The 25,621-nt window shown below is 43.7% G+C and overlaps 1 protein-coding gene across 4 annotated transcripts in view; it reads left to right on the top strand.

The window, feature by feature from the left end:
* Positions 1–4,936: 4,936 nt before the first annotated feature.
* The window catches only part of RCBTB1 (RCC1 and BTB domain containing protein 1), a 51,824-nt gene continuing 31,139 nt past the window's right edge, over positions 4,937–25,621 (top strand). For 2 of the 4 annotated variants that reach the window (XM_043892134.1, XM_043892131.1), the window contains exons 1-4: positions 4,937–5,059; positions 22,909–22,984; positions 23,096–23,265; positions 23,793–23,943. In XM_043892134.1, the coding sequence (XP_043748069.1) occupies positions 23,140–23,265; positions 23,793–23,943 (277 nt within the window). In that variant the 5' untranslated portion in view covers positions 4,937–5,059; positions 22,909–22,984; positions 23,096–23,139. Of the gene's footprint in view, positions 5,060–5,204; positions 5,487–22,908; positions 22,985–23,095; positions 23,266–23,792; positions 23,944–25,621 lie in introns of those variants that run through there. The other 2 variants (XM_043892135.1, XM_043892132.1) reach the window with 2 other exon arrangements.

The following is a 25,621-nucleotide window of genomic DNA, read 5'->3' as shown; positions in this document are numbered from 1 at the left end:
TACTGCTCTTGTCCATTTGTCATCAAAATTGCCCAGGACCGCACTAAGAGAAGTTCAAGTTGATTATCTGGGTGCCCCAACACAGGCTTCCCTGACTCCACTGGGCTTCCCTGGTGGCTCAGACGGTTAAGACTCCGCCTGCAACGTGGGACACCTGGATTCGATCTCTGGGTTGGGAAGATCCCCTGGAGAAGGGAATGGCAACCCACTCCAGTATTCTTGCCTGGAGAATTCCATGGACAGGGAAGCCTGGCAGGCTATAGTCCATGAGTCGCAAAGAGTCGGACACGACTGAGCGACTAAGAACTGCACAGAACATTGTGTAACAGCAGAACACTAGCTCCATTTCTTCTTGGTGATAAGTCAGTTACCCTCGCCAGGACCTTACTGTTGCCTACTGGTCCCTGACACAGGGCCCAAAGCGCCTGAGCGATGGTGTAGCTTAAAGACCAATGAAGGCTCTTGCTGTGTTCCCTGGTAGAAATGTTCCCCCTCTGGGAACCAAGACCTTCAACCTGTGGTTACAGTTGAAGGCAGAAATTCCCCACATGGGTCACCAGAATCGATGGTAAATAGGGACACTCCCGCTTCCACATGTTGGATCTCATTTCCACGTTTCCTACTAAGGATAACAGCACCATATAATGGTGATTGATTTAGAGCATTTTGCATCCTGGAGGGTGTACCATCCTGTCCTCATAGGGTATCGTCTCCAAGATGGCAATTCAGCCAAGCTTTTGACCGGGTGTTCTATTGTTTACCAGGCCAGTTGTTTCTGGGTGCTATACAATGGGATAGGTCCAATGGATTCCATGCCCATGTGCCCACTGGTCCGCCTCCTTGGCTATAAAGTGGTTCCTGGATTGGATTTCATATTTAAGAAGCTCTTTCATCTGACCAGGGACAAGGAAGCAATTCTAAACAGAGAGTGTTGGATCACTTGTACACGCAAAGTGATCTTGTGTGGCAGTGGTGTTGACACCACAAGAGCAGCAGTCTCATGGCTGGTCCGGGAGCGAAGCAGGTTTTATCTTTTTATGCCACCTGTTCAGCAAAGCATCTGCTTCAGCGCAAGGGAAGATATGAATCAGCAGAGCCATCTCCTTCAGCCAGGGCTAAGGTGCTTGTTTGTTTATTTAACATGTTTGCATGAGGAGCACAGGGAATTCATCTGGTTCCTGTGGTGAGGGTGAAAGGGAATGAGAATTAAAATTCTTTTCCAGGTCTCCATTACCACTTCTCTCCAGCTTTTCTTCCCATTTTATGCCTTGTTTTTTCATCCCAACTGTAAGAGCAGAAATTATCCCCAAGGTAGTTTGATCAATAAGGACTGAGGTTGTAGAGCTTGTTGTCACTGATCACATTCACCTGCTTGGTTAAGCTCATTGAAGAATCTCCCTCTAGATAAATTCTACATTTTATTACATTTGCATAATCCTAGAAATTATATCATCTCAAGTCTCAAAAACAATGATATTGTTTTTGAGAATGCCAGACAGATTTCCTGACTGTGTATTACATAAACAGGTAAGCAATCTTATATAGTGACCTAAATGTTTCCTAGTTAACCATTATAAGAGTTGGTGGTTCTCTGGTTTATTTCTCTGAATCTTGACTAACCATGAGAAGAGAGAGGGGCAGAGAAGAAAAGGCGGAGATAATCTGAGTGCTCCCAGCTGTTTTCATTCTCTCAGGAGAAATAATATTCAAGTGTTTAAGAAAGTAAGTGAAATCCCTTTTAATTTTGCTTGCTGAATATCAAGAACTTCCCAGTGACCTGTGAAAGACATGCGTCCGCCTAGGGAACCTTTAGAAGACGACTTCCTTGGCCAAGAAAATTGTGTAAGAGGTGCATTCAGTCAAGCATTAGACAGCCCAGCTGAAGGAAGTGGGGCTGGTTTGGCTGACCCATGCCTGACCCAAATGATACTCGGAGTAGAAGAGCACAGTGGAGGGGAAGGGAGTAAACAAAAGATGAGGTTCGGAGTTTCCACTTACTGAGAGATTAACTTCTGAAACAAAATTCTGAAGCCTCCGAGAGTGCTTAGAATGGCTCTCCTATGTCCCATCCCACCTTAAACCTTACGTTAACTATATTTCATTAGTTTATTGACAGACACTTCTTATCAGCATAGTCCTATATTGGCATGAACACCAGGATGGGGTATTTCCCCTGCCCTCACCTCTGGAGATAAAAGCCTAGTTTCTTCCTTAAAAAACTGCTAGTAAATGGAGTTCTTTTGCCCTGCAGGCAAATTTAGAGGGCCCTAAGATAATCTCCTTTGGAGCAAGTAATTTTGCTGTTTTTAGGTAACAGTTACAGAGAGCTTTTGGAGCTGGAAAAAAGAAATCACCCAGCAACAGTGCACAGGCCGATTTTAGGTGAAAAGACTGTAATTTGTCTGATAGAGACTTACTCAATCCAATAAATAGTCCTAATAAATATCTGATTCTTTCAAGTACTTTAACGTTAACCTAGAAATTTGTTAACCTAGAAACCTGTCCTTTGTTCCAGGTGTAAACAAGGTCATCGAGTCAGCTATGCAGGGTGACTCACTTTTCATAAATAAATAACACTTTCAGGCCTCTCTGTCTTTGAACACATTGCTCTCTCTTCTGGAAGGGCTTTCCTTCCGTTCTTCATCTAACTACTTCTTGTCCACCTGAATTTGGTCGAACTTTTTTCTTAACCCCCACTGTCTAAGTCTTGGTGCCTCATTTGTGTTCATTTAGCATTCCGTATCACACTTTCATCTTGGGCTGGAACAATCAAACTACACCTTCCTTGAAATCCACAAGCGTGTCTTACTAAACTTTTCATTCTCCAAGATTCTGCAAGCACAGCAACTGGCCCATGATAAGTAGTGAGTGCTCAGGAAATATTGATGACTCAAACCCCAAACTCCCATTTTTTTCTCAAACACGTTTTACAGGAGAAACTGACTTCAGTGTCTTTGAGAAAAGTAGACCTCTTTTAGAACATTCACTGAGTGGCTGCTACCTTGGGGTCAAGCCACTTCATTCATTGTAGATTGAGGGTCTTTATATAAACCTTCACTCAGGAGTACTGAGGATCTACCACACTGATCATCACTCCGTGGATACTGAGGGCATCACAATAAGCCCAGAAGTCTTGTTTTAAAAGAGTTTATAATCTAGGAAAGAAGATAGGGACAGATAATTTACTTCTTACCAGGAATTGAATGGACCCTTTTTGAGCAACGTGAGATTTATGTATCAGAATAGGTACACTGTCCTGGAAACTACAGCTGACACCTCTGCATGAACTGCAGTTGCTGTTTCATCAGGTGGAGAATGCAGGGTAGGAAGACAAGGGTAGGTTTTGACCTGGATTTTGAAAGATGAGTAGGAGACTGATATGTACTGATATGGGGTGTTAAAGATAACAAGAACTCCACAGTGGTTAAGGCAGTAAAAACAAGAGTTTATTCAGCAACTATTGCAATAGGGGAAAACAAACCTCACTATAGAACTGGACTCAGTTCCCTTGTGGCAATAGCTTGTGATCAGAATCTGTTTTTATTTCTTTAACTACTGTTGGGCTCTGGTTTTCTTTATGGGAGGAGAGGGCATTCAGGATATCTCAGACTGAGGCCAAAGAATGAACAAAGAGGAGTAAGGCAACTTGGGGGGAAAAGTAAGTAATCCAAAGAAAATTGAGCAGTCAAGGGAAGCAGGGTTTCTCTGCAGCCAGAGCATGGAGTAGTGTTGAGTTAGCCCTGGAAAATGAGGAAAAGTAGGCGTCTTTTAGTAGATTAGCTGAGCTGTTTCGTGATGCTTAAAAAATGGCGTGTTTTCCAATTTAAACACGAAAAGTAAGTTTGAACAAAATTGCTTGGAAAATTACGTTACGCCAAGAAGCTGGGACTTTATATTGTGAAGCCAGAGAGTTCCCGAGAGCTGCTCAGTACTTTATGAAGGTGACTGCAGTCTCCATGCTTTCCCAGGTGGCTCAGTGGTCAAGAATCCGCCTGCCAATGTAGGAGATGCGAGTTTCGGATACCTGGGTGGGGAAGATCCCCTGGAGAAGCAAATGGCAACCCACTCCAGTATCCTTGCCTGGAAAATCCCACGGACGTGGCGGGCGGGGGGTGGGGGCTACAGTCCATGGGGTCACAAAGAGTCGGACAGTCTGGACTACTGAGCATGCACGCGCACGCACACACCACACAAGTGGTCGCGACGGATGACAGGCTGGATGGAGCAGCAGGTCGCATACCCACTCCCGGCCTGTTTTGTTTTGTTTTCATTTATAACAAATAAATAAAGGGTCATTTGCCGTCTTAGGTCCCTTCCTATCCTGACAGCCTGCATCCGAGGTACCACTGCCTTCCTTCCATTACCGGGGCCCTGTACCTCCCTCCCTGCTTCCTTCTGATCTTGGTGCAGGGGCCACTTTCTCTATTCCTGGGCCTCAGGTGCTTGTCCACCGGTAGATTAAATGAGAGATGCTGGGGGGTTCGGGGGAGAGACATCTCTGGAGTACAAGTGCTTCCTGTAAGGCCTTTTGCCCCTGGCAGCAGCCCCTAAGTAATGCCCCCGTGGGCAGGCGCGTTTCGGGGCCGGGAGAAGGGTTTCCAGCCGAATGTGTCCTTCCTAGGCCCCATTCGGGTGGCTGGACGACCCCCTCCCCACGGCCAATCATCCAGAGCGAAGGCGGCGGGAGCAGAAAGGCAGGACAAAGCCGCTGCGAGTGCCGGCAGTCACCGAGCGCGACAGGGCCTCTCCGCAGAGCCTGGGGGCTGGCCTCGGACGGCCACTCGGCTTCTCGGGGAGCCCCGCGCCCGCTGGCCCGGGTCCGGGAGCCTCGGGGCTCCCAGCCCGCCCGGAGCGCGGATTTGCCCGGGGCCGACGGGCGGCGGGCCGCGGCGTCACGTGAGGCGGCCCGGGCCGCGTGACCCGGCGGCCCGGCCCCCGGCGCCCCCTCCAGCTCCGCCCCTTCGCCCGCCACTCGCCGGAGGTTCTCGGGCCCCGACGCCTCCGAGGTCCCGGCGGCTCGGCCTGGTGGGACGGCGCGCGGCCGCGGCTGGCCTCCCAGGTACCCCGGCGGGGCGGGGAGGCTGGGCGCGGGCCGGAGCGCACGGAGGCCCCTTCCCCTCGCTCCGCCTTCCCCGTGGGCCCGGCCGGCGCGCCCCGTTCCTCCTGCGCGCTCCCCGGGCCCGGGTCCCCAGGCCCCCGGTCCACCGGCGCTGCAGCCAGGCGGGTGATGGGCGGCCGGCTCCGCACCGTTAGCGCCTCTGCTGGCGTTTCATCCGAGGAGGAGGAGGAGGGACGGGGTGGGGGAGAAGCACTGGAAAGTTTTCCCGGCTCCCTCTCTTTCGGGAGCTGCGGAGACGAGGTTTTGCTCGGAGCTGAAGTCTGGCACTGCTCTGGGCGCTTGTCTGGGCGAGAGGAGACCTCCCCGCCGACTCTCCCGGTCCTCCCTCGGCCCTTGCCAAGATCTTCGCATCTGCTCCTAAGCCTCAGTAGGTCGCCATACTCTGCACCGTCTCCCTTTCCCCTGCAACACGGAGTCCAGCAAAGGGGTTGGTTTTATTTATAGGGACTTTGGTCCAGGAATGCGATGAACCGAGTGAAAAGACATTTCTCTAATCCTGCCTCGGTTAAGCTGTCTGCTCTCTTTAAGATGACCGTCTAGGCACGCTCTATTCTGCTCTTCTAAGTGACTTTTTATGTTTATTTGCACGTGAGACACTCCGAAATCATCTGCTGCAGAACTCTGCATCTGGGGATTACAGTTTTATAAAGCAGTTTCATAACACTTAAGAAAACCCAGATTCATAGTCCTATTTGGTGTTGGCTTATTCTTTTTGGAGGGAGGATTATAGCTTTTGGGGGCAAAAATTGAGTTTCTGAAGCTGGTGTGTGTTGTGGGTTAGAACATGAAAGTATCGAGGTATATAATGCCGAAAGGAATGGGGAAAATGATTTGAACCTGACAACAGTGTGTGGTGTGCTTTAAATTTTAGCAAGTATCTATTTGTAGTGAGCACTCGTGAATTTCACCTCTTTGGACTGCCTTCGGGGTTGAATAGGTATATTTAGAGTCTATTAATATGGCAGTTAATCTGTGGAATGGATATCTTTTAATCCATTGTGCAAATACCAGTTCATTTATTAATACTTCTAGACTAGTCCTTTTTTCCTACCTTCCGGCGTTTCTGTTGAAGAGGAAGGGTATTCATCTTTAAAGAGATTTCTGCAGTGATTTTTATGTGATCCAAACGATCAAGTTCTGAGAACTTCAGAAAGCAGGTAGCTCTAAAAATCAGTGCTATCAAGTTTGCGGCTTAAAAAAAAATTCCTTAAAATTGTTTAAAGAGTTGCCTCTGTGTTCTATGTCCAACAAAAGCTTGACTTCATCTTAATAACCAACAGCTCAAGCTGGGAAGCCCAAGACAGTGTTCTCCTTTATCTGAACGTCAGAGTGGGGGAAATGAAACAGAAGGGAACTGAAACACCTTTTTTATCATTATTACGCTGTTCCTTCTGTGTGTACTGCATTAAACAGTAAGACAGGCATGGAAAACAAGGTTTGGACCCTCAAGGAAATGTTGAGTGCAGGCAGACATTAAAGAAGAATGTACATCACCTGTAATTTGTATCATCTAAAGAGAACAAGTTAATATTTGGGGTGTAAGTCCTTTTAAAAAAAAAACAAACTTTTTTTGAAGTATAGTTGCTTTACAGTGTGGTGTTAGTTTCTACCATACATATATCCCCTGTTAAGTTCTTTTTACAAAACAGGTATACTGGATTGCTCTGTTCAGATAGTGAGATTTCATATTGTAAAAGGTACTGTGATACTCAAATTTAGTCCATTCCTGAGCCTAGAAGAGCCTTGAGTATCGAAGTACTTAGCCAAATCTATTTGATTTTTGAGTTTGGGTGGAAAGAGTTAAAATAGCTGGGGAGACCTCTCTTTATATATATATTTAGTATAGAGATGTTTTTAAGATCATACCCATGCATACATGATATATTGTAAGTTGTGAAATGACTTCGGAAAATGATGAATCCCATCTAGGGAAGATTATACTCAGACCATTTCTGAAGTCTGATGGTCTGTCTCCATCCCACAGTCCCAGAAGAGAAGATTCCATGGCTTTTGTGAGCTTAGCGTCACAAGGGGGGGAAAAAGAATATTTTTGCCCAAATATTTTTTTTGATGCTTAAGAAAAAGTTTGAGTTTTGGAAATAGACAAAGTCCATACCCTCTCTAGTGCTTCAATCCTGAACTCAACTGGTATCTTGAAAACATTCAGTAATGCTGTCTACAGCTGTGGAAGAGTGTTCTAGAGGTGACTGCCAGCAATTTCTCCCATCCCTCCACTCCTCCCCTCTCCACATCCTGCCCCTCCTCCCCTCAAGAGATGGAGTCTGTTTTTGCTCCCTCTGAACCTAGGCTTTCCATGTCACTTGCTTTGACCAGTAAATGTGGTGGAAGTGCTGTGTGTCAGTTCTGGACATAGTCCTTAAGAGCCTGGCAGCTTGAGCATTTACTCTCTTGGGGGCCAACAGCTGGTATCGAGGCTTGAGCTAGACTACATGGAGAAAGACCACCGAGAGAGTTTATGTGATCAAGGCCTGGCCTGTTTCAACCCTGGTTAAGCGCCCAGTGCCTGCGATCCCAGCTGAGCCCACTTAAAACACAGAATTGAGTGGAATAACAAGTTGCTGTTGTTTTAAGCCACCGAGTTTTGGGATGGCACGTTACTCAGCAACAGATAACTGAAACAGCATAGCACCTTGTACCATCCCCTGGGTATGAACCTGGTTCACGTGTAAGGCCGTCCCAAGATGGGATCCATGAGCACAAGATTGTGGTCAACATATGCAGTGACATGCTTTAAAGATACGTCTCTCAATTAATTACATCTTTATTTCTTACTACATAGGGATGCACTAATTGAATTAAGTACAGTTTAATGAAGACTATGGCTATGTCTGGGCTTCCCTGGTTGCTCAGCTGGTAAAGAATCTGCCTGCAGTGCAGGAGACCCGGTTCAGTTCCTGGGTTGGGAAGACCCCCTGGTGAAGGAATAGGCTACCCACTCCAGGATTCTTGCCTGGAGAATTCCTATGGACAGAGGAGCCCGGTGGTCTGCAGTCCATGGGGTCGAAAAGAGTCGGATACGACTGAGCCACTAAGCCCAGCGTGGCTGCTATATCTTGTACTCTGCTAGATGATGGTTAAGTCAAAAGACAGTTTCTTTTACATAATTGGTTATTATTTGTATATGTGATTGTTGTTATCAGTCTTAAGTTAACACTTGGTGATGGCAGTGTCTGACATGTTTTAGAGGAATTGCCCATTGTTGAGATGTTGGATGTGTGGTGTTCCTTGAAGCTTGCCACTTGATGAAGGTAACGTCATCATGATTGTAGTCCTAAGTACAGGTGTAAGATCTGCCGCAGTGAACGCAAGTCTGGGAAGTGCTTTGCTTTCAAGGGTCAAGGAGAGTGAATTGTATGCAAGCTGTCATTTCTAATGAATATGATATAGGACTTCAAAAAACCACTGATGGATTTTTCAGGGGCAGTTCTTACTGCCTTTAAAAAAGATTATTTATTTATTTGGTTCTGCAGGTTCTTAGTCTTGGCATACAGGATCTTAGTTGTGGCACGTGGAATCTGTTAATAGTCCCCTGACCAGGGATGGAACCTTAGCCCTCTGCACTGGGATTGGGAAGTCTTAGCCACTGGACCACCAGGGAAGTCCCTTATTGTCTTTAAATGAAAAAAAATCATCTGAGCAGCTTTTCATTCCAATTCTGGCTCAGTTAAAAACAAAAACACAAAAATCCAAAAAACCCTCTTTTCTGGAGAAGAAAATCTCATTGGAGATCAGATGAGTGCTTTTAGAGACTTATAGTCTCCACCTCTGCCGGGCCAGCCGGAAGATTTCAGCGAGCAACACGACGCTTTCCTTTAGGCTAAGAAATAAAGACACAGAACAGATGGGGTCGAGAGGATCGCTGCAGTCAGCGATGATTCTTTATTTCTCAGGGTTACATTTATACTAAACCAAGAAGAGAATCTTCAGAAGAGAAAATATTTAAAATATTTTTCCATATACATCACTTTGAGATAACAATCACCAGAACTCTCTGATAACGTCAAGGGATAAGAAAGGCATCCCGTTTATCTTAAGGGTGGTAGTGAAAGGCTATCCATCTGCGTCATGTGTGCATTCAAGGCTTGCTAATGTTCTGTTAAGATTTATCTTGGATAATAAATTCCAGAGAGGGGTGGCGGGACAGAGAGCTATGTCTGCGAACAGACCCTTGAGGATCAAGGCAGCTCCCAGAGCCAGCCTTTTGGTTCAGCCCGCTCCCCGCACACCTCCTGCTGGACTCTTTTTAAGTTTCTTTTTTTTTTTTTTTTTTTAACATCTTTTTAGGTTTCCCTGATCAGTGTTCTTTCCCATCCTCCGTGGTGGCTACTTCAGACTTTTCCACCCCCACCCTTTTTTTTTTTTTTTTTTTAAGATTTTTTGATATAGACCTTTTTTTTTTTTTTTTAAGTCTTTATTGAATTTGTTACAATATTGATTCTGTTTTATGTTTTGGTTTTTTGGCCATGAGGCATGTGGGATCTTAGGTCCCCAACCAGGGATCAAACCTGCATCCCCTGCATTGGAAGGTGAGGTCTTAAGCACTGGAGCTCCAGGGAAGTCCTGCCCTTATTTTTTATTGGTTCGCTCCATCTTCTGTTGCTACCTCCCCTCTTACTCTCAACAGAAAGCCTTCCCTCTTCATTCATAGGGAGAATTGATGAAAGAAAATGCGCTCAGATGCAAATCAAACCCACAGTGAGATACCACCTCAGACCCACTAGGGTGATTATAATGACAAAGACAGACAATAAGATGGAGAAACTGGAACAGCATACATTGCTGGTGGAACTGAAAAAAATGCAGACTCTCAGTAGGTGAGAGAGAACAATAAAGAAGGGAATTACCTCCAACCTTTTAAACTCCTTTTCGTGAGATCTGTCACGTGCTCTCAAACCGTTGGAACCTGGCCTTAGCCACCCATGGCCTCCCTGAGGCTCCTTCTTACAGTTGCCAGTAATTTCTGGTAAATCCAACAGACCTTTCTCAGTCCTCACCTTGTCTGGCCTCAGCAGCGCTCGACCCAGACGCTGCCTCCTCTGTGTCCCTAGGCTCCTGCGACAGTCTTCTCCTGGTTTTCGTCCTGCTCGGCCTCTTCCTCCCGCCTCTGTCGTGAACAGCTTGTCCCTTTGCTGTTGGAGTTCCTTTGAGTTCTGTCCGAGACCCTCTTCTCTTCTTACTCCGCACGCTTTTTCCTGAGTGATCTCGTGCCAGATTTCCAAGTCTCCAATCCAGATCTCTTTCTTTTAAAAATTATTATTTTTTAAGTAGAGTTGATTTGCAGTATTAGTTTCAGGCATACAGCAAAGTGATTTGATTATACATATGTGTACATATCTGTACAGATCTCTTTCTTGATCTTCAGATTTATAAATCTGTCTGTTCTACATACCCACTTTGGTATCCCACAGGTAGCTGAAATGCCCAGAGTAGAATTCCTCATCTCCCCCTGAAACTTGCTGTGTTCTCTCCCGTCGTGAGTGGTTGTTAAGGATCCCTCGTTGCCTGAGCCAAGCGTCTGAGTGTGAGCCTTGGCTCTGCTTTTCCCTTATGTAGCTCCCTCCTCCCATTCAGTCAGTTACAGACTGCTTTTGAAGCTGTCTCTGGGTGGTTTTCTCCACTTCTGTTTCCCTGGCATAGACTTCCATTCTTTCTTCCCTGGTTACTGCAGCCACCTTAGGCCCTGGGTGTGTCTCCTTCATCATCCCCATCTAGTCTCTGCATTCTGTCGAAGTTTCCTTCACAAACACACATCTGATCATGCCACTTCTGTGCCTAAGTTCCTTTGGTGTTTACTTGTTGCTCTTTGGATAGACTAAGCTTTTTGTCCACGTGAAAAGACACTGATGCCTGGAAAGACTGAGAGCAGGAGGAGAAAGGGATGACAGAGGATGAGATGGTTGGATGGCATCACTGACTCGATGGATATGAGTTCAAGCAAGCTCTGGGAGATGGTGAAGGACAGGGAAGCCTGGCCTGCTGCAGTCCATGGGGTCTCAAAGAGTCGGACATGCCTGAGTGACTGAATAGCAACAGGTTTTTTGCAGCAAGTGTGGCCACGCTGTGGTTAGCATCTATTTCTGTGCCTGGAAACCCACCCCTCCCCACCCCGATTCCATGAAGTTCTGCTGGGGGTGAGAGTGTTGGCTCTGTGTCTTGTTTACCTAGAGGACATCCAGTAAACACTTACAGAGTGAATATAGCATGCTTCTGCCCATCCATTGCTGGAATTGTAGTTTGGCTTTAGGCCATCACAGGGCACAGGGATACTCTTCATGCAGTGGAGGGTAGTAGGTGAAATCATTTTAGAGATGTCCCCAGAGGAGAGGTTCATGATGCCAGAAATAGATTTGAACTTGAGCCCATCCATTTCTTTAACTATTCACTTGTCTATTTTTATGCGGCCTATTTTGCTAAATCTGCGTGCTTGATGCAACAAAGAATAGAAGCGTAGAAAAAAATTATTTGTAGTCATGGAGATTTCTTTTCTGGTTTCCTTTTGAAAATAAAAGAGACTTCCCTGGTGGCTCAGACGGTAAAAGCGTCTGCTTGCAATGCAGGAGACCCGGGTTCGACCCCTGGGTTGGGAAGATCTCCTGGAGAAGGAAATGGCAACTCACTCCAGTACTCTCGCCTGGAAAATCCCATGGACAGAGGAGCCTGGTAGGCTACAGTCCATGGGGTTGCAAAGAGTCGGACATGACTGAGTGACTTCATGTTCACTTTCTCTTTGAAAATAAAAGTATGTCATAAAAGCAGGATAGCTTCACAACCCTGAACGTTATCCTCTTTTGTTGCTGGTGCTGTGTCCACTTGGCTGGTTTGCTTTGCTAACCTGAGCATGTGGCTTCTGTAAAATGATTTCTTCACTTAACAATGAATGGGCTGTCAGATTCCCAGGTGTCCTAGAATTGCCTCAAGCTTCTGTGCAATGACATGAATGCAGCCTCTTGGAGGATGAAGCTTAAGAATCACTTCCTGAGGCCGTTATTGCACATTGAACTGTAAGTCAGGTAACCTGTTGGTGGGTGAGAAGTAACAGTTGTCTTCTTCAATGAGTAATGGGCTTGAATGAAGCTGATGAGGCCAAAGGGAATGGCAGTAAGAAAGAGCAATCATGCGGCCTTCCAATGAAGGGAGGAGGACCTTGTCACCTGCACAGAGGCGTCTTGATGAGGGATGGCAGAAACTCCTTTGGAGAACACTTCATTCTTGGGGTCCCATAGTCTTTGTGGAATTTGTCAAGTATTCGGGGCATTCTTTCTTACTCTTTCATTCTTGCATGAGTGAGAGTCACTCAGTTGTGTCCGACTCTTTGAGACCCCATGGACTGTAACCCACCAGGCCCCTCTGTCCATGGGCTTTCCCAGCCAAGAATACTGGAGTAGGTTGCCATTTCTGTCTCCAATTTTCATTCTTGCCATCCAGTAATGCTGCAGAAAAGAGAAGTGAATGACAGTTGTTCAGCTGTCTGAGTGTCAGTGTCTCAGCCAGTCTCTGAAACTTTGCTTCTTTGCAAGACTTATATCAGAGAATAGATGAAATAGTTTTCAAGTGTATTTTTTAAAGGGTGAAGTAGTAAAAAGAATACCAATTTATTATTTTATAATTGTTTTTAATTTCTTATTAATTTGACTTGAATTTTTTAGCCAGTGCCCTTTCTTTCCCAGGATCAAGGCGCCTGGGAAAGGTAATTATTAATGTTTCTTATGTGTTTTATCTTGTTGTATAAGGGTTCTGTGTGCAAGCAAATTTGTGAAAATCTGGGTTAAATGATTTTATGTAACTTTTTTTTTTCCACAGTAGTAAAAGATATTTACCAGTTTTCATCAATTAATAGCCAGACAAAAAAATAAAAGGTACTTACAGTTGCAAGCCATGATGGAAACATGATTAACCTAACAGTATAAAATAATTACATAACAAAAGTGTTTTTTTATTTAAAAGATTTTTGGGCTCATTCTCTGGAGGCTAGTCTGGACCTGGGAAATACATTTGGTGTCAAGATCAGTGTTGTAGCATCTGCTGTGTCTCAAAAAGCTCATCAGAATAAGTGTGGAAGAAAATAGGAAGAGTAACGTGTGGCTCTTCTGTAACTTCAGAGTTTTCTGAATTGCTTGTGTTGTCGCATAGATAGAAGACACAACAAGTTATAAAATTGTGCTTCAGAAAAGTTTATCCCAAGCCCTAGAATTCCTCTGTTTGAAAGTCTTCCTAGAATTGAAATATAATGTACTCAAAAATGGGGAAAGATAGCCACGCCCTAAGTCTTTTGTGTTCAAATGGGAACTTACACTAGTGACAAAAGGAGGCTATAAAAAAACACTTGTTCCTGCAGGAAACCTGGATGAGCTTCACTGAGGAAATGCTTTCATTTTGTCAGATGCTGGAGAGAATTTGACTTCTGGAACTTCATATAACCCGTTTCTGGGATATAAAAAAAACACAAGTTTTTTATATAGTTGTAACTGTTGCGCACATAATTTTTTTCCATTTACAGGTATCACCTGGCCTGTGTGTTGGCATGTTTGTCTCGTTGCTTACTTAGTTATTCCACTTGTATTTGCGTTTTAGTTTTCCACTTACTAGGATTGACTTTCCGTTAGTCCTAAAGTTTCTCAGAGGCAGGGGTCATAATTGTATTGCTTTATGATTTTCCCCAGCATTATTGGTATGTGGGGTCAGAAGAATGAATATATATTATCATTTTGTTGACATTATCAAATGGTAGTGCTTTCTTGTAAGACATCGTCAACTTTATCAATAGCTCAGTAACTATAAATAAAACCCTATTTTTAAGATGGCCTAGCAGCTAAACCGATAATTAAAATCATCACCCATCCAGTTTATGAAAATAGAGAAACCTGTACTAGGGATCTTCAGATTATATAAGTGCTCTAAAGTTTTTTCAATTAAAAAAATCATTTTTCACATTTGCCATGACTATTTCTGGAAGTCGTCTAAACCCGGCTATGGCTGGTATGCTGAGGAACACATAGGCCATTTTAAATGGATTGTTCCAACACTCAGAATCCTTCCTGTTTCCTGTGAGGATATCAGCTTCCGTGATAAAGAGTGATACAATCTCACTTCATGCCCCGAGGATGACACCAGCCAGAGGAGTGCTAACCCGTTCTGCTGAGTGTCTCTGTTATAATCACTTTTCCTTAGCAAGCTTTCGCGTGAGCAGAAGACGGGTTGGGGGCGGGCGGGTGGTGAAGTCCCATTGGTGACATCAGTCTCTTCTGGGGTTGAGGTCTTTGTGGACGCCAAGGGCTGACTTACAAGGCAACCCTAGATTTCTGGTATTGTTTAGTATTGAGACCATTATTTCATCAGAAACTTTCAGTATGAAAGTTTTCCTGTATTATTTTCCTCCATTTCCTGTTTTTTAAAAAAATTCTAAACATTTTCAAATATATTTTTGCTAGATCAGTAAAACAATGCCTTCCCCACACCCTCCCTTATCACTCGGTTCTTAGGGGAAAGGAAAGCAGACATGCTCTTAGAGGGATCAGAAGATTGACTGCTGTGTACTCCTCAGTCTCCAGGTCTAATGCAGGTTTCTATAATTGGAAGGTCTGTGTCTGTCCTCCTGATTGAATTTGCTTTCAGAGCATACAATGAAACCACCTTCTCTTGCCCATGCCACCAACTCTGAGGGACAGTGCCGGTCGCTAGGAAAAGCCAGCCCAGGGAATGATACAGATCTGTGGTCCTAGTGCATACAGAGTCAGTCTGTGGCAACACGGGGTGTATATGCTCTTTTTAGGATGTATTTTCTAGTGGCAGAGATAATACAGAGATCTGAGTGGGTTGGCATATTATCGTTTGAAAGTGTGAAAGTGAAAGTCGCTCAGTTGTGTCCGATTCTTTGCAACCCCAGGGACTATATAGTCCTTGGAATTCTCCAGGCCAAAATACTGGAGTGGGCAGTCTTTCCCTTCTCCAGGGGATCTTCCCAACCCAGGGATCAAACCCAGGTCTTCCACATTGCAGGCAGATTCTTTACCAGCTGAACCATAAAGGAAGCCCTTGAGAGGGTTAAACTCTTTCTAATCTCTGCTTCCATTTGTCTTTTATGTTCTTTGATGCTTATTTTATATCCATATAGCCAAAAAAATTGATTCATCTATTAATGTACTGAATGATACTTCATTCTGAACATATCAGTGCTATTTATGAGAAAGTATTTCCTAAATAAAATAATTGCTAAAAATGATGTTGTAAAAAAAAATCTCTATCTTGTTGAACTTCACAAGTAACTGTTTAGCATAATGGGCATGCTAATTACAACTCATTTTTTATGATTATCAATCAAGTCCTGGAAGGACCTGTTCATCATAGCAATTAGTTTGGTCTAGTTTGAATTGCTGTGTGTACTGGAAAGTTCTAAGAAGGTTGTATTTCTTTTATGAGTAGAAATATTCCATTCAGAATTTCCCTAATCTGAGCTTGCCTTCCCAAGACAGAATTATGACTATACTTTTCCTAAATTATTTTTTAGTTCTGAAACTCTTCTACATTTAACTTTTAAAAATGCATGCTTGAGTTTATCAGTACAGGCTTGATAGAAGCCCATGGGACCTTTCTTTGATTTTTAAAAATTGTGGTTAAAATATGCATAACATTAAGTTTACCATTTTAAAACCATTTCTGAGTACACAGTTTAATGACTTTAAGTCCACGCACATGGTTATGCCAGTGTCACCACTCAATCCCCAGAATTTTCTCATCATCTCTACTGAAATTCTGTATCCTATTTACTAACGTCCCATACCTGCCTCCCCCAGGCCCTGGCAACCTCTTTCTACTTTCTGTCTCTGTGAATTTGAGAACTCTAGGTATCTCATCTAAGTGGACACATACAGTATTTATTCTTTTGTGTCTAGCATATTTTATTTAGCATAATGTCTTAAGGGTTCATCCTTACTGTGTGTTAGTATTTCATTTCAAGGTTGCATAACATTCCATTGTATCCATGTTTATTCATTCCAGTGGATACGTATTTTGTCTGTCTGTTCATCTGTTGATAGACATTTGAATGTTCCGTCTTTGGACTATTGTGAATAATGTTGCTTTGAACATTAGTGTACAGCTGCCTGAGACCCTGCTTTCAAATCTTTGGGGTATACACTAGAAGTGGGGTTGCTAGATCATATGATAATTCTGTGTTTGATATTTTGAGGAACTTCCATAATGTTTTCCATGTTGGCTGTTCAGTTCAGTCGCTCATTTGTGTCCGACTCTTTGCGACCCCATGGACAGCAGCACGCCAGGCCTCCCTGTCCATCACCAACTCCCGGAGCCTACTCAAACTCACGTTGGCTGTACCATTTCACATTCACACCTTTTACACTTAAGTTTATATTAAAAATTCATTTTACATATTTGCCAGAAACATTCTGTCCCCCTAGGTAGTGAACTGAAGGTACGAATACCTCTTAAAACTTGTAACAGATTAGGAGGATAAACATAGTTAAGATAACTAAACTTTTATTTTTGTTTAAAATACTTGTTTATTTTTCGGCTTCCCTGGTAGCTCAGGTGGTAAAATACTTGTTTATTTTTGATCACAAAATATGTATTACAGAAATTTGGAATATAGTTAAGCAAAAAAAAAAAAAAATCCCCTCTATCTTTCCAGATAAGTACATTATACATGATACTTAAAAAATTGTATTCTTTTTCTGTATACATTATACTTAAAATTGTATTCACATAGTACATATTGTTTTATTACATACCTAAATCTTCCAGAGTCCTTTTGGTTTTTGTGGGTTTCTTGGTTTGTTTTTGTTTTTCTCTTGGAAGTAAGCACATAGTTTAGCTTTTTGTTAGCATCTTCCCTTGCTATGCACACTAACGTAGGATGGAAGAGCATTAGATTATCAGCCTTAAGGTACCTGGTTGTCATGGTTGTTGTTCAGTCGCTAAGTTGTGTCCAACTCTTTTGAGACCTCATGGACTGCAGCACGCCAGGCTCTTCCACTGCCCCAGAGTTTGCTCAGATTCATGTCCATTGAGTCAGTGGTGCTATCTAACCATCTCATCCTGTCATCCCCTTCTCCTTTTGTCTTCAATCTTTTCCAGCATCCCGGTCTTTTCCAATGAGTCAGTTCTTTGCACACCAGGTGGCCAAATTATTGGCACTTCAGCATCAGTCCTTCCAATGAATATTCAGGGTTGATTTCCTTTAGGATTGACTGGTTTGCTCTCCTTGCAGTCCAAGGGACTCAAGAGTCTTCTCCAGCACCACAGTTAGAAAGCATCAATTCTTCAGTGCTCAGCCTTCTTTATGGTCCAACTCTCACATCTGTTCATGATTACTGGAAAAACGATAGCTTTGACTAGATGGACCTTTGTCAGCAAAGTGATATTTCTGCTTTTTAATATGCTGTCTAGGTTTGTCATAGACAAGGAGAAGGTAATGGCAACCCACTCCAATATTCTTGCCTGGAGAATCCCTTGGACAGTATGAAAAGGCAAAAAAGACAGCCTGGTTAATCAGTGCTGAAGGTACATACCTATCCCAGGGTGGCTTAGGTTGAGTGGACCTAGTGAACCTAATAGGTGTGAAGATTCTTCCCTATTAGTTACACATCTTCAGTACATTCATTGGTAGAATAACTTCACAAGTTGCTATTTGAAGCATTTAATTTGTTTTCGAAAACTCCAGAGTGATGATTTAAATGAAACATAGTTAAACTATGTTTATGTTCGTCTACAGTGAAATCCATACAGTTAGATGAAAACCGTTCATACCTCTACTTCATATTTAGGCACAGTTAGTAGATGTCATGGGACATCAGCATTGTCCTAACTAATTCCACTCTTCCTGTGATGGGTCCTTGTATTTCCCAGTCATTGGAAGTCACAGGGTTCTTCAGTCTGTTAAGTGCATGTGTGCTAAGTTGCTTTATTCGTGTCTGACTCTTTGTGACCCTATGGACTGTAGCCCATCAGGTTCCTCTGTCCATGGGATTCTCTAGGCAAGAATACTGGAGTGGTTTGCCTTGCCCTCCTCCAGGGATCTTCTGACCCAGGGATCGAACCCATGTCTCTTAGACTCCCACATTGGCAGGCAGGTTCTTTACCACTAGCACCACCAGGTATGTCTGATACAAATCTCATAAAAGGTTAAGTGGTTAATTTTTTAGTGATTCTGCCTGCTTTGGCTTGGATTAGCACTTTATAATTTTGTGATAGAGGGTGGAATCTTAAGTCTTTGAAGTTGATAGAATTACGATTCTTAGTATGATTTTCTTGATAACCAGCAAAGATACCACTGCCCCCAGGAAGAAGAGTAATTAAAAGCCTCACCGCAGTAACCTAAATAATGACGACGGTGGTCGTTAATCAGAACATCCTGGTGGTGTTTACATTTGCATTGTGCTGCCTCAGTAGAGACACACCAGGAGCCCAAGCTGAGGACTGGTTTGTGTCATGGGCAGCACAGGACGATCCCGGGTTTTGACAGCTCCACGGAGCTCTTGGAGAGGCTTGTTTCGGTTCTGAAGATGCCCTGTTCGTGTTATCAGTGGGCCAGCTTGAGTCCAGCCTAATGAAGACCCCTCCGGGCCTTTGTCCACAACCGAAGGGTACACTCTGTGTCACGTGCTCTTGTGACCGCTCTGAGGATGAAGGGCACATGTAGTCTTCAGGGCCTGCCTTCTCAGTGGATTTTGGGAGAATGAAGTCACCAATGACATTCCCAAGGTTTAACCAGGTAAACCCAGACAGAGGTGTTTTGGGGAATTGGGGAATGGATTTTTTTTTTTATTCTTGTGGAGGTAAATTTCTTTTATATTTGAGGCATTTTGAAAACATGCTGGTGTACATGTCTGAGACAGGGTAAAGTCAGAAGGAACTCCCGTGTTGGGAGCAGTTCAGCCTTTGAAGGACTGATGTTCTCTGTAAGAAGAATCTCAGGAGTGGGGGTTGAATCCTGACTGCCCCTGACTGCCCCGTGACCTTGGGAAGTCATTTCACCTTTGAACCTCTTTCATTACCTGGTAAGCGTGGATTATCGTCTCTTCCTTGTGAGGATATTGTGAAGATTAAATGAAATAATGTCTGTGAAGCTACCTAGCACAGAGCAGGTTCTCGATCCTTAGTTTCTGAGTTCCTGCTCTTGCTGGTTTCATTACCAGGAGTAAATTGCTTGCTTGGCTAGTGTCACTGCCTTTGTTTTCTCGTGTGTGCAGAAATCCCTGGAGCTTCTTCTTTGCATCTTGAACTGTAGATTTTTGCAGAGCAGCTTTTTGGAAAACCCAGGCTCAGAAAGGTTATCAACATCCCATGGATTGATTACAAGTAAACCTGGGACTAAAACCCAGGCCTTAGGACTCCAGTCCTTTCCACCAGGCCAGGGTTATTGGTCGTGCTTTCTGCTTTTCTGAGGAGTGTGGGCATGGGAGATATATGCTTTGACTTTTTTATTGGTTCTCAAGTTACCAGCATTTGGAGCAGTATCTCATAAAGCTTCAAGTAATTTAGCATGCATAAACTCAGTTCGTATAATGAGCTATCATTATGCACGTTAGCTTGATTTTTTTTTTTTTTTTTAAGCAGATTACCAAACCCTTAGGGCAGAGCTGCCTGTAAACTGATTAATGACTTCAGAATAATTGCACTGCTGTCAGGAAATTGTATGACTTTGAATGGTAATATCCTTTTGTGTTATAATTTTAAAGGTGGTGAATCATATTTTTGGCTGATATAATTATCCCCCCCCCATTTAAAATGTAATTACCATAAAGTATTAAATTTTGACGCAGTTTGATATAGGCTTTGATTTAGTTCATATTCTAGAAGAATGGTGTCTGGACTTTCTTGGAATTTATGTACCTGCTTGTCGATATCCACGCTATTTCATTTCTTGTGTTTTTCTCCCCTTGTTTTGTAAGAGGCACAAGGCAGACCATTCGGGGGGCATCTTTTCTATTACTTCTAAAAGCCTCTAAGACTGTCTTCTTAGCATGCAGAGAACACTTCTAAATCAAGGACTAAGAAAAGAATGACAGTCCAATAGAAAAAATAGTGACTTTATGTAATAGGATGACACCTGGTCTCTTAATCACATGAGTCCGAGAGGTGAAGGGTGCACACGCTGGCCCCAGGTGGCATGACTTCAGGTCCCGAATCTTCCACTTACTAGTTTGAGCGGACTCTTAAAATCCCTTTGTCTCCATTTCCTTGTCTGTCCAGTGAGGATTAAATGAATTAGTAAATGTAAAATAACTTGGGACAGTATTTGGCACACAATACTCAAGAAGTGTTAGCTGTTGCTATGATTGTGACTATTTAAAAAAAAAATTATCCCAACCTCACTCATCCTAAAAGAAATTCAAGTTTAAACAAAGCTGAGACACGTGAAAATACTCCGTGAGCAAGGGTGCAGGTGGAGGGCAGTGCCGCACGTGGGTGATTCTTTTATATTAAAATATTGGCACTGCTTTCAGTCAGCTCAGTTCGTCGCTCAGTCGTGTCCGACTCTTTGCGACCCATGAACTGCAGCACGTCAGGCCTCCCTGTCCGTCACCAACTCCTGGAGTCCACCCAAGCCCATGTCCATCGAGTTGATGATGCCATCCAACCATATCATCCTCTATCATCCCTTTCTCCCCCTACCCTCAATCTTTCCCAGCATCAGGGTCTTTTCCAGTGAGTGAGCTTTTCGCATGAGGTGGCCAAAATCCTGGAGTTTCAGCTTCAACCTCAGTCCTTCCAATGAACACCCAGGACTGATCTCCTTTAGGATGGACTGGTTGGATCTCCTTGCAGTCCAAGGGACTCTCAAGAGTCTTCTCCAACACTATAGTTCAAAAGCATCAATTCTTTGGCACTCAGCTTTCTTTATGATCCAACTCTCACATCTATACAGGACTATTGGAAAAACCATAGCCTTGACTAGACGGACCTTTGTTGGCAAAGTAATTGTCTTGGCTTTTTAATATGCTGTCTAGGTACTGCTTTAGCAGAGGAGAATTTAAAATAGCTGTTAAAGGTAAAAGAGCTATTAGACTTTGACCCAGCTGTTCCACTTTTAGGGATTCATCTTAGAAACGTGTATTAAAAAGACATGTATGTTTGCGAGCAGGAGTTTCAGTGTTGTTCATGTTAGCAGCAGACTGGTAGTGACTGATCTATTCTGGCGGGAGACATTTAAATTGTTAAATGCGTATAATGAAATGTGCTGTGGAGCCACCAAAGAGAGAGGATGTACATGTGTTAATGATTCCAAAGATGTACTATTACGGGGAAGGGGAAGCTTTCACACCCACACTGCCACACCCGCCAGGTAAGTCTGCACTGTCTCTGGAAGGAATTAGAATCAACTGTGGTAGCAGTTGCCTTTGAAGAGAGGGTCAGGGAGGGCTGGTAGGGAGACTGACTTTCCTGTATTCTTTTGTATCATCTGAAACAGAAAAATGTTAACACGCCTAAGTGTTAGTTTTTCCCCTCCCTGAAGTTCTTTATGTGCTCCCGCCAGCACACACACACACAGATGTGTGTGTGCATGTACATATACCGTCACGCACACTTTTCAGAACAAATGTTAGTCCAGGTGTCCGACTGTGCGGTGACAAGAACCAGCCTGTGCTGGTGGTGGTTAATACTTACTGAATATGCACTGTGATCCTTGGGGCGTTGCAAGCGTCTTACCCTTCTCATCCAAGCAGGTGCTGATGAGAAAAACCTCCCTGGGTGGTGGAAACTGAGGCCCTGGCTAAGTAAGCCCAAGACCCAGGGCTCTCCTATAGTTGCTGGAAGAGGTGCTGGGGCCAAAAAGACCTTGCCATGTGTGCCTGTTTTTAGAGATCTGAGAAGAGTGAGTTGAAAGGGCCACCAAGAGTTCTGCGCCTTGTTAGGAAACCCTGGATGTGTCTATCAACTCTTTGATTCTATTTCAGTTTCCAGAGGTGAGAGCCAGACTGGAAACTCATGTGGCTTGATAGATTTTTGTGCTTTATGCAACCCCCTGGAATTTCTAGAAATACTTTTGAACCCTCAGAGAATTGGAGCTATGACCAAGATTCTTTGTGTGAAACTTCTTGAACAGATCAAATGTAGAGTTTTACGGAAATTGGTACATATCTCTACCTTGTAGAGGATGCTCTTTAAGCTGATTGCTACTTGCCTGAAGGCTGTAGTTATCAACTCTGACACCATGATGAGGGTGAATTGGCTTATCCTTGTGTGTGTAGCATTTCTCAGTGTGAAATGCAATGTGGTCTGTATATATGTAGAAAAGATAGTCATATAAATTATGCATTGAATATGGTACTTTCTTTTATGGTTTCATCCAGTAAATCTTAGGCTACTGCTTCTTAATATTTTTGCCACTCCAGGCTGTTGAGGGATGTTCCATTTCTATCAGTAAACAGTGGCTCATTGGGGCAGTGATTTTTCTACAAGGGACCCAGGGGTCTTTTAGGGTATCCTGGGGGCAGTAGTGGAGAGTGGGAGGGTAGAGATAAATGATTCTGATTTTTATAACACACACACACACACACACACGCACTCACACTCTCGTAGTAGATGAGAATTAACTCTCTTAGACAAATGAATACTGTAACCTTTAACTTTATCTCATTACCCTGGAGGCAGAAATACCTGATGAAACCTTGATTTCACTAGCTGGCGTGTCTTCTCTCCATTTATGCACTGTCAGATTGCACATAAAACACGTTCGTGACCGATGAGCCCTGACTTGTAAGCAGGCAAGACAGACAGCCAGTTCTAGCCGGTGGTTCTTCTCGTTACAGGAAAAGGCACAGCTTCGAAGGTGGAGGAAGGATTGGACACGGTGCTGGGGAACGTGGGCCATCCATTGAACCGAAAGTAGGTGGTTTATTCTGAAATCAGCTTCTGTTTCCTCTTTATCAACGTGGTCTTTTTCTGTTTCAGCGAGTGGCTGTTTAATCTCTTCTGGAACCCTCTGGTTTGTTACAGCAGAGATGTCGGCTCCTTTGTAGGAATTACTTGAAGCCAGAGTCATGGTGGACGTGGGCAAGTGGCCCATCTTCACCCTGCTGTCGCCTCAGGAGATCGCGTCCATCCGGAAAGCTTGTGTCTTCGGCACCTCAGCCAATGAAGCGCTCTACGTCACTGACAGCGATGAGGTGGGCCTCTCCCAAACCCCAGAGCTTCCTTCCAGGGCTTTCCGGGAGGTGGGGTCTGCCATGTGCAGACTGAGAAAAAAGGAGGGCAGAAAGAGAACCTGAAATCCAAAAAGACGGTGTGTCTTTGATGTAATTTGTCTTTTCCTTCAGTTTCTTGGTTTAATACCCCTCACCCCTGCTGCCCTTCGAGTTTCATTGCTTCTTGTTGCTCAGGAGCTTGGTCGTGTCTGGGTGACCCCCTGGACTGCCGCACGCCAGGCTTCCCTGTCCTTCACCATCTCCCGGAGTTTGCTCACACTCATCTCTGCTGAGTTAGTGATGCCAACCAACCACCGAATTTCATGGTACAGCCAGATATTATAAAACTTAAGTAGGCAGCAGAGGCTGACTTTTAACAGCTGTATCAGCCCCTACCTATCTGCTGAGCGGTCAAGCTGAGCTGAAGCGCGTCTTGTGTTCAGGGTGGAGAAGGGACCCTTTGTGTAGCTGTGGGCCAAGTGACTCAGACAGAACTGTTTGTCTCCCAGGTCTTTGTATTTGGACTGAACTACAGTAACTGTTTAGGAACTGGAGATAACCAGAGTACACTTGTACCCAAAAAGCTGGAAGCCTTATGTGGAAAGAAGATTAAGAGTCTTAGTTATGGGAGTGGACCCCATGTTCTTCTCAGCACTGAAGGTAAAGTGGCAACAAGTTCAGCTTCTTCTGTTTGTGGGAAATCGAGTGATTAATTCTAAGCTAAAAGAAGGTAGAGCTGTGCCACATACTGAGTTTCAAATGATTTGTTTCTTATTTCTGAGTGGAAGTACATAAAGCCGGTGAAAGTTACTAAACACTTCAGGCTCTGCTTGGAACAGCTGTCAGATGACTTTCATTTTAATCAAACTTCTGAGGTTTTAGACGGCTTCTGTCAAGTTGTGGAAGATGAACCGCAGCAGACGAAGTGGCCCTTCAGCCCAGTTTTCAGTGAGCTTTGTTGTAGCATGGCAATGTCCAGGTTTTACTTGGTACGTTTTTAAAAACACAGGTGATACTGGTTTTGCTTTGCCAGTATCATTTCTGAATCTTGAATTCAAGAAGTCTCAGTTCATTTCCTGGCATTCATGTGGCCGTCTTATAGAAAAACGGTGGGGTAGATTCTTCCTGCCTCCCCGAGACCCCCAGAGAGGCCTCTGCGTTCTTCCCAGGCTGCAGATCTGCACCGTGGGCGCCCGGAACTCCCCGAGTCTGTCATACACAACCCGGCTTCTTCCCTTCACGCTTTAGGCACATGAGTTCTTGCTCTCTAGCTTTTTGTTGGGTAAACTGTAGTGTGCGCTTGGGAGCGATTGCGTCTCTGCCTTTCTGACTCTAGCCTGGGGAATCATGGCTTCCTTGGATGTAACCACCGGTCTTACTATTGAGCTTTTTAGTTGCCTTTGACCCCCACTGGAATCCAGCTGGGTTCTCGGCATCTTCCTCAGGCTGTGAGGTCCAGATGTGAGCATGACTGTCTAGTGAGAGTGTAACCGGCATGGAGCATAATGAGGTGATTATTCCGCCTTTGAGTTGTGTGATCCTGCCTTCTGGCATCACATGGGCCCTTTCAAGCAGCTGCTTCTTTGCTGGCTGGCTCAGCTTGTCATCCATTGTGACCTAATGGTTTAATGTTTTCCTAACGCATTAATTTTTTAATGCAGCAATTGACTTCCTACTGTACAATTCTGAAGCGTTTTTTTTTTTTTAAGAGCAAACATATTAAAACATGTGCATGACCTTGGGAGACTATTAACTTTTGGAATTATTTCTGGAGTTCAGATCCTGCAGTTTTAAATATCTTGAATGTTATAATTAAGATATACCTAAGCAGAAAGCACAAAAATAAGTAACTGATTTTCTTGTGGGAGTAGTCTTCTTTTTGTGTTTAATTCAGTTTTGATTGTTCTAATACATTTTACATAACATATATATGATACGTGATATATAGCATGTTTAATGTATGTATAATATATACATTTGTGTGTATTTTGTATCTATTTCAAGTAGTCGTATAGTTCAAAAACAATTTAACACTTTAAACCATCAGTGTATGACTTTTAGTAAAAACCAGCACTCAGTTTTATCCATCCTTACTCTTAAAAACCACTCCTTTTTAACTCCTTCAGGTGTTTTTTTCTGACTTTTATTTATTTATTTTTTTCCTGACTTTTAATCTCATGTTTTTAAATTAATATGCTTATGCTGTTGGTTTTGAATTTTAATTTTAGACCTTATCCATTGACTTTATGTAACAGCAGATAGAATTAGCACTCTTTCTAATTAGCCTGATTGGCCTTCCTTCTCGGAGAAGGCAATGGCAACCCAGTCCAATACCCTT

This window comes from Cervus elaphus, chromosome 30, assembly GCF_910594005.1.
Source record: "Cervus elaphus chromosome 30, mCerEla1.1, whole genome shotgun sequence".
Taxonomy (NCBI): Eukaryota; Metazoa; Chordata; class Mammalia; order Artiodactyla; family Cervidae; genus Cervus; species Cervus elaphus.
The sequence above is the reverse complement of the archived record's forward strand: the minus strand, read 5'-3'. Positions and strand labels throughout refer to the sequence as shown.